The sequence below is a fragment of the Solanum stenotomum genome, unplaced genomic scaffold (genome assembly GCF_019186545.1).
Source record: "Solanum stenotomum isolate F172 unplaced genomic scaffold, ASM1918654v1 scaffold1331, whole genome shotgun sequence".
Taxonomy (NCBI): domain Eukaryota; kingdom Viridiplantae; phylum Streptophyta; class Magnoliopsida; order Solanales; family Solanaceae; genus Solanum; species Solanum stenotomum.
This window is the reverse complement of record NW_026022480.1, coordinates 3,466-11,413: the sequence shown is the minus strand read 5'-3', so window position 1 is coordinate 11,413 and position 7,948 is coordinate 3,466. Positions and strand designations below refer to the sequence as shown.

Below are 7,948 nucleotides of genomic sequence, written 5' to 3'. Positions count from 1 at the left end.
AGCTGTCCGTAAAATCCACTTGTGCTCCGTATTTGATTGTGCTTCACTAAAATGACCATAACTTCTTGATCTTGATTCAAATTGAATAACAATTGGATGGTTGACAAGGGATTTAATTTGATAGACTATGGTCCACGTAATTCTTCATAGTTTAAGAGATATGCTAGTTTGAATTTGACACTTGTATAAACTAATACGAAAACTTAATCGGCAGACAAACTTTCAACTTAACTTTGTGCTAGAGTTCCTTTATCATGACCTTAATTCACATTCAATACACTTTACGCTCTTAAACATTGTAAACATTTTAATACAGCAAAACATTAATTTAGGTACCACCACGAAATTTACACATTCTATAAGTTGGACTAATTGAGAAATTGGCAAGATAAAAAGTGGTGTTCTTTTGAAAAAAAAACTGCAGATAAAGCTAAAAGATTGAATATTTAATAGAAAAAGCAAAGTGTGATTCTTACTTTTATTGACAAACCAACCCCACAAGAAAATACAGACATGAAACTAGCTAGCAGTTTCCATAACAATTACGCTGCAAGTTTCCTACTGAAGTATCACCAACTACCTCAATGCCTAACCTATCAGCCCAACGTTTATTATATGTACTTCGTTTCAAAATCATACATTTATTGTAAACCCATTAAACTTGTGCTAACAGATATCGAATTAAAAAACAGAGTTTGATTCTCAAAAATCAAATAAAAGACCATTCCAACAACCACCTATATTTCAAGTCCACGCCCCCCTGCATCAAGTCAAGCTTAGTATTTCATTCCAACAACCACCTATGTATTAAAATTATACATTCATTGTATACAATTCCCATTCTAGCTATTCATTGTTTACAATTCTAGTAATCTCCACATATCTGATATTCGTAATAGTGAATTCAACATATGGCTGAAGCTGTAGTTAAAGTTCTGTTAGAGAATCTTACTTCTTTCCTCAAAGGGGAAATTGTATTGCTTTTCGGTTTTGAAAATAAATTCCAAAGGCTTTCAAGCATGTTTTCTACAATCCAAGCCGTCCTTGAAGATGCTCAGGAGAAGCAACTCAACGACAAACCACTAGAAAATTGGCTGCAAAAACTCAATGTTGCTACGTATGAAGTCGATGACATCTTGGATGAATATAAAACTAAGGCCACACGATTCTCCCAGTCTGCATATGGCCGTTATCATCCAAAGGTTATCCCTTTCCATCACAAGGTTGGGAAAAGGATGGACCAAGTGATGAAAAAACTAAATGCAATTGCAGAGGAAAGAAAGAATTTTCATTTGCACGAAAAGATTACAGAGAGACAAGCTGTTAGACGGGAAACAGGTACTCATTTTAAATTAGTATTACAACAACTTAGTTTATATTCATTTTTTTGGCAATTATCAAATTCAGAAAAGGGTCAAATATACTCATGTACTATCGTAAATAGTTTAAATATACCTCTTGTTATACTTTCAATCTTAATATACCCTTCTTTAGAAATCCACCTGTTTAACTCATCCACTACCCATTCCCTTTGCTTTGAATTCTTTTCTTTACCTATAAACTTGGAACACTCGATCCGTTTTGCTTTTCTTAACAAAGCAGCTCAGAGAAAAGAGGTTTTCTTCTATTCTGTTTCTCTATGTGCTGCACTTGGGTCCTTAATCCCATAAAAAACAGGGCATGTTAATCCCAACGACGGTAGCCTTTCCAGACAGCTGAGTGTAAATTTTGTCTAACAAAGAAAAAAAATGATTAGGCATGTTTCTCCTTGTTAGTGATTACTGATTAGGCTTGATTTCTTTCAGAGTGGAATATAGGGGTTGGAGTATAGAATTCCATCGTTCATTTCTTTCGTTGAAGTACCAAGTTCAGCAAAATAATATCAAGGTGCCATAATGGAATATTATCAAAAACAATAAAATTACAAATAGAATAGAAACTTATTAAGTTGGAAGAGAGTGACAATATCATCCTCTAATAACGCTACCAAATCCTAATGAGTTTGAATGCAATAATATTCTCATGTGGACGTTGCTTGCACCAGGTTCTGTATTAACTGAACCCCAAGTTTATGGAAGAGACAAAGAGGAAGATGAGATAGTGAAAATCCTGATAAACAATGTTAGTGATGCCCAACACCTTTCAGTCCTCCCAATACTTGGTATGGGGGGGCTAGGAAAGACGACTCTTGCCCAAATGGTCTTCAATGATCAAAGAGTAACTGAGCATTTCTATCCCAAAATATGGATTTGTGTCTCGGATGATTTTGATGAGAAGAGGTTGATAAAGGCAATTGTAGAATCTATTGAAGGAAGGCCACTACTTGGTGAGATGGACTTGGCTCCACTTCAAAAGAAGCTTCAGGAGTTGCTGAATGGAAAAAGATACTTGCTTGTCTTAGATGATGTTTGGAATGAAGATCAACAGAAGTGGGCTAATTTAAGAGCAGTCCTGAAGGTTGGAGCAAGTGGTGCTTTTGTTCTAGCCACTACTCGTCTTGAAAAGGTTGGATCAATTATGGGAACTTTGCAACCATATGAGTTGTCAAATCTGTCTCAAGAAGATTGTTGTTTGTTGTTCATACAACGTGCATTTGGACACCAGGAAGAAATAAATCCTAACCTTGTGGCTATTGGAAAGGAGATGGTGAAAAAATGTGGTGGTGTGCCTCTAGCAGCCGTGACTCTTGGAGGTATTTTGTTCAGAAAGAGCTCAGAAAGAGAGTGGGAAAATGTGAGAGATAGTGAGATTTGGAATTTGGCTCAAGATGAAAGTTCTATGCTGCCTGTCCTGAGGCTGAGTTATCATCATCTTCCACTTGATTTGAGACAATGCTTTGTGTATTCTGCAGTGTTCCCAAAGGACACCAAAATGGAAAAGGAAAATCTAATCTCTCTTTGGATGGCACACGGTTTTCTTTCATCGAAAGGAAACTTGGAGCTAGAGGATGTGGGTAATGAAGTATGGAATGAATTATATTTGAGGTCTTTCTTCCAAGAGATTGAAGTTAGATATGGTAAAACTTATTTCAAGATGCATGATCTCATCCATGATTTGGCTACATCTCTGTTTTCAGCAAACACATCAAACATCAATATCCGTGAAATAAATGCAGAAGTTTACTTCATTAGGGGGCACGGTAGTTTCATTGATGAGAAAGATTATATACCTAGGAAGCCCATTGGTTTTGCTAAAGTTGTGTCTTCTATCTCTCCTTCACTCTTGAAACAGTTTGTCTCGTTGAGGGTACTCAATCTAAGTTACTTAAGACTTAAGCAGTTACCTTCTTCCATTGGAGATCTAGTACATTTAAGATATTTGAACCTGTCTCGCAATGCAATGCGTAGTCTTCCAGAAAGGTTGTGCAATCTTCAAAATCTGCTGACTCTTGATCTACGGTTGTGCTCAAACCTTTGTTGTTTGCCAAAACAAACAAGTAAACTTGTTAGTCTCCGGAATCTAAAACTTGATCGCCGTTCATTGAAATATATGCCACCAAGGATAGGATCTTTGACAGGCCTTAAGACTCTAAGTAACTTTGTTGTGGGCGAGAGGAAAGGTTGTCAACTTGGGGAACTAGGAAGCCTAAATCTCTATGGCTCATTTGAAATCACAAATCTTGAGAGAGTGAAGAATCATAAGGATGCAAAAGAAGCCAATTTATGTGCAAAAGGGAATCTGCATTCATTAATCATGAATTGGAACATGTCCGGACCACATAGATATGAATCAGAAGAAGATAAAGTGCTTGAAGCCCTCAAACCACACCCCAATCTGAAATATTTAGAAATCAATTGGTTCAGAGGAATCCGTCTCCCAGAGTGGATGAATCACTCAGTATTGAAAAATATTGTCTCTATTATAATTAACAAATGCAGAAACTGCTCGTGCTTACCACCCTTTGGTGAGCTGCCTTGTCTAGAAAGTCTAGTGCTATGGAACGGGTCTGCGGATGTGGAGTATGTTGAAGAAGTGGATATCGATGTTGATTCTGGATTCCCCACAAGAATAAGGTTTCCATCCTTGAGGAAACTTGCTATATGGGACTTTCGTAATCTGAAAGGATTGCTGAAAAAGGAAGGAGGAGAGCAATTCCCTGTGCTTGAAGAGATGAAAATTAAGTGGTGCCCTGTGTTTGTTATTCCAACCCTTTCTTCTGTCAAGAAATTGGAATTGGATCCAACACCTTTATGGTCCATGTCTAATCTTAGGAATCTTACACCTTTCAGGTCCATATCTAATCTTAGGAATCTTACTTCCCTCAACATTAGCTATAGCAATAGCAATGAAGCAACTTCACTCCCAGAAGAGATGTTCAAAAACCTTGCAAATCTCAAATACTTGAATATCTCTAAGTTCAAGAATCTCAAAGAGCTGCCTACCAGCCTGGCTAGTCTCAATGCTTTGGAGAGTCTGAAAATTGAATATTGTGATGCACTAGAGAGTCTCCCAGAGGAAGGGGTGAAAGGTTTAACTTCACTCACAAAGTTATCTGTTCAAAATTGCAAGATGCTAAAATGTTTACCGGAGGGATTGCAGCACCTAACAGCCCTCACAACTTTAACAATTGGTATATGTCCAATAGTGTTCAAGCGGTGTGAGAAGGGAACAGGAGAAGACTGGCACAAAATTTCTCACATTCCGTATCTGTGTATTTTTTAGTAGTAATATTTATAATTGTTTCTTTGTTTGTGAGTCTTTTTAGTTCCTCCCATTGTGATTGCATGTAATTTTTTCTAGGGTTGTTTGTTTGTGAATTGTGAGTCTCTCTCATTGGATGTAATTTTATTTTGGAAACAAATTAACAATCTATTTGTATTATACGCTTTGAGAATCTATTACTTATTTGTAATTGTTTCTTTGTTTTTAATTTGTGAATATCTCTGGTTCTTGCCATTGTATGTAATTTTCTGATTTTATTTTGAACGATCCATTTGTATTATACTTGTAATTATTGGCTAACAGTAATGTTGTTGATTATCACTTTCTGAGTAAATGTTGTTGTCTCGTGGAAAAAACGCCAAATCACATCGGTGACTGGCTTAGCTATTTAGCTTCTTGTTTGTTGGCGTCGTATTGATGAATGTCGTATTCACAGTTTCTTATTAGTTGTACAGTGTAATTTTTGGGAAAGGTTTTAGCCAATTTCTTAGTAACTAATAACACTTGGGCCTCTTAGTTATGCCGATTCGTGTCCCTTTTAAGTAGTTTCAAAATATTGTAGTCTAATTCTAAATAACAAATTCAACACAATAGTAATGACTTCTTTGCTAGTTGTCTGGTGTTGCGTCTCCTCTTCCCCGGAGCCTATGAATACAATGAATGAAGTCGTTTTCAAACATTCATATTAGTGCGGCAGTCCAATTATTGCAAAAGATTAACCACCCATCCTAAAGTACCTTCCATAATGCATGGTTCCTGCCATTGAATGCAATTTTCTAATTTTCTTTGGAAACAAATCAACTATTTCTAAGATCCATTTGTAGTAGTATCTTAACAAGGAGTAAATGAGAATAGTACATTTAGCATTTAGCATGTTACCAGATTTATGTAAAATATCATTAGTTGAAGATCGAGATTGGTAAAACTACTCTAAATCGAGTTTCAAATTTGGTATGAAGCAATTCTGGTGCCCTCAATAAAACGTTTATTGTGAATATACGTATATCTCTTATCCACCTTTAATTAATTGCGGAAGTGGAAAAGGTAAACTAACAAAGAGGGGAGTGGCCGGGTGTAATTGTTGTCACCCAAAGAAAGAAAAGAGAGACTCTTTAGTCAAGTATCAATCTATAAAAGAGCCCACACAAGTATTATATGTGAGACTCAATAAAATAAAATCTTACAAGTATATTGTAGACGTTTTTATGCAGCAAAACATTAATTTAGGTACCACCACGAAATTTACCCATTCAATAAGTTGGACTATTTGAGAGGTTGACAAGGTATAAAATTGAACAAGTACATACATAAGTCCTACGTGGCTCAATACACGTTAAACACCACATTGAACAAAAAAAAATGTTTTTTAGAAACTTTTTGTAGACATAGTTGAAAGATTACCCCACCATAAAAGAGATGCCTAAAAAATGTTTATAATCAAAAGCAACAGTTAGTTATTGGATTGGAAAAACAAAGTAAGAATAATTGAGAGACATGGGCCTATGGTGGAATAATTGAGTTTGTGCTTCTTACTTTCAGCTGTCCATATTTCTTTCCAACTAATTTAGATAAATAAACTAATAGATAAAGCTAAAAATCAAAAATAAAAATTATAAAGGAAATAAATTAAATCTATATCTATCGATATCTATATTTATATCTATAACATAAAGTTAGATAAAAGAAAAGTGACGTGACACTTCTCTTTGATCAAGGATTCTATTTATTTATTTATTTTGACAATATTTCTATTTTTTATTATTATTGTACAAAAATGAATTTGTCAATTATTACTCATATTCTTTAATATAAAAACTTAATTGTCTTTATTTCCATAACTCTTATGACTTTTGATAACATAACTCCTAATTCAATAAATTTCAATAAAATCTGCTTTAACCGATATTAAGAAAATAATGTTATAGAATAAAGTAATTTTGAAAGTATACCTAAAATGATGATATTAGTGAGCAGTCAAAATTTGTTGAAGAATGAGATTTTCCTTAGCAATATTGGTGTGTATTTTACCTTAGTCTTTAACTATGATTAAGAGGATTTAAACTAATTTAATTTATGCTTTTGAATATGATAAGTGTAAATTGAGAAAAGAGGTAATGGAGAGAAGTCAAATCCCCTTGACTGATAATACTCTCCATGTTCACATTTGGCGTGCTATGTGTCAAGAAAGATTTAAAATAATTTATTTTTTTTAGAAAGATTACCCCAAAATAAAAGAGATGACAAAAAGAATGTTTGAAAAACAGTTAATTATTGGATTGAAAAACAAAACCAAATAATTGAGAGACATGGAGGCCACATGGTGGAATAATTGAGTTTGTAATTATTACAACTCCATCAACTTAAGCTTTGTGCTTCTTCCTTTCAGTTGTCCGTAAAATTAACTTATGCTCGGTAAGTGATTTGTCGGGACTTGACTGTTTGATAGTACTTCACTAAAATGACCATAACTTCTTGATATGGATTCGAATTGAATAACAACTAGATGGTTGACAAGGGATTTAATTTGATAGATTATGGTCCACGTAATTCTTCATAGTCTAAGAGATATGCTTGTTTGAATTTGACACTTGTATAAACTTATACGAAAACTTGAATTTGTGCTAGAGTTCTTTTATCATGATCTTAATTTACATTCAATACACTCTGCACTCTTAAGCATTGTAAACATTTTAATACAGCAAAACATTAATTTAGGTACCACCACGAAATTTACACATTCAATATGTTGGACTAATTGAGAAAGTGGCAAAGACAAAAAAGTGGTGTTCTTTTGAAAAAATTTCTGCAGATAAAGCTAAAAGATTGAATATTGAATTGAAAAAAGCAAACTGTGATTCTTACTTTTATTGGCAAACCAAAACCAGCCCGTAGGAAGCTTTGTATTTCATTCCAACAACCACTATATATTAAATTTACACATTCATTGTTTACAATTCTACACTCACTCCACATATCTGATATTCGTAATAGTGAATTCAACATATGGCTGAAGCTTTCGTCAAAGTTCTGATAGACAATCTTACTTCTTTCCTCAAAGGGGAACTTGTATTGCTTTTCGGTTTTGAAAATGAATTCCAAAGGCTTTCAAGCATCTTCTCTACAATTCAAGCCGTCCTAAGATGCTCAGGAGAAGCAACTCAACGACAAGCCACTTGAAAATTGGTTGCAAAAACTCAATGCTGCTACATTTTGGATGAATATAAAACTAAGGCCACACTATTCTCCCAGTCTGCATATGGTCGTTATCATCCAAAGGTTATCCCTT

The 7,948-nt window shown here is 34.5% G+C and overlaps 1 protein-coding gene across 1 annotated transcript; it reads left to right on the top strand.

The window, feature by feature from the left end:
• Positions 1 to 504: 504 nt before the first annotated feature.
• Positions 505 to 4,821, top strand: LOC125850045 (putative disease resistance protein RGA1). Its single transcript, XM_049529958.1, has 2 exons — positions 505 to 1,338; positions 2,045 to 4,821. The coding sequence occupies exons 1-2, from the start codon at positions 912 to 914 to the stop codon at positions 4,660 to 4,662; spliced, it is 3,045 nt and encodes a 1,014-aa protein (XP_049385915.1). The 5' UTR covers positions 505 to 911; the 3' UTR covers positions 4,663 to 4,821.
• The last annotated feature ends 3,127 nt before the right edge of the window (positions 4,822 to 7,948 follow it).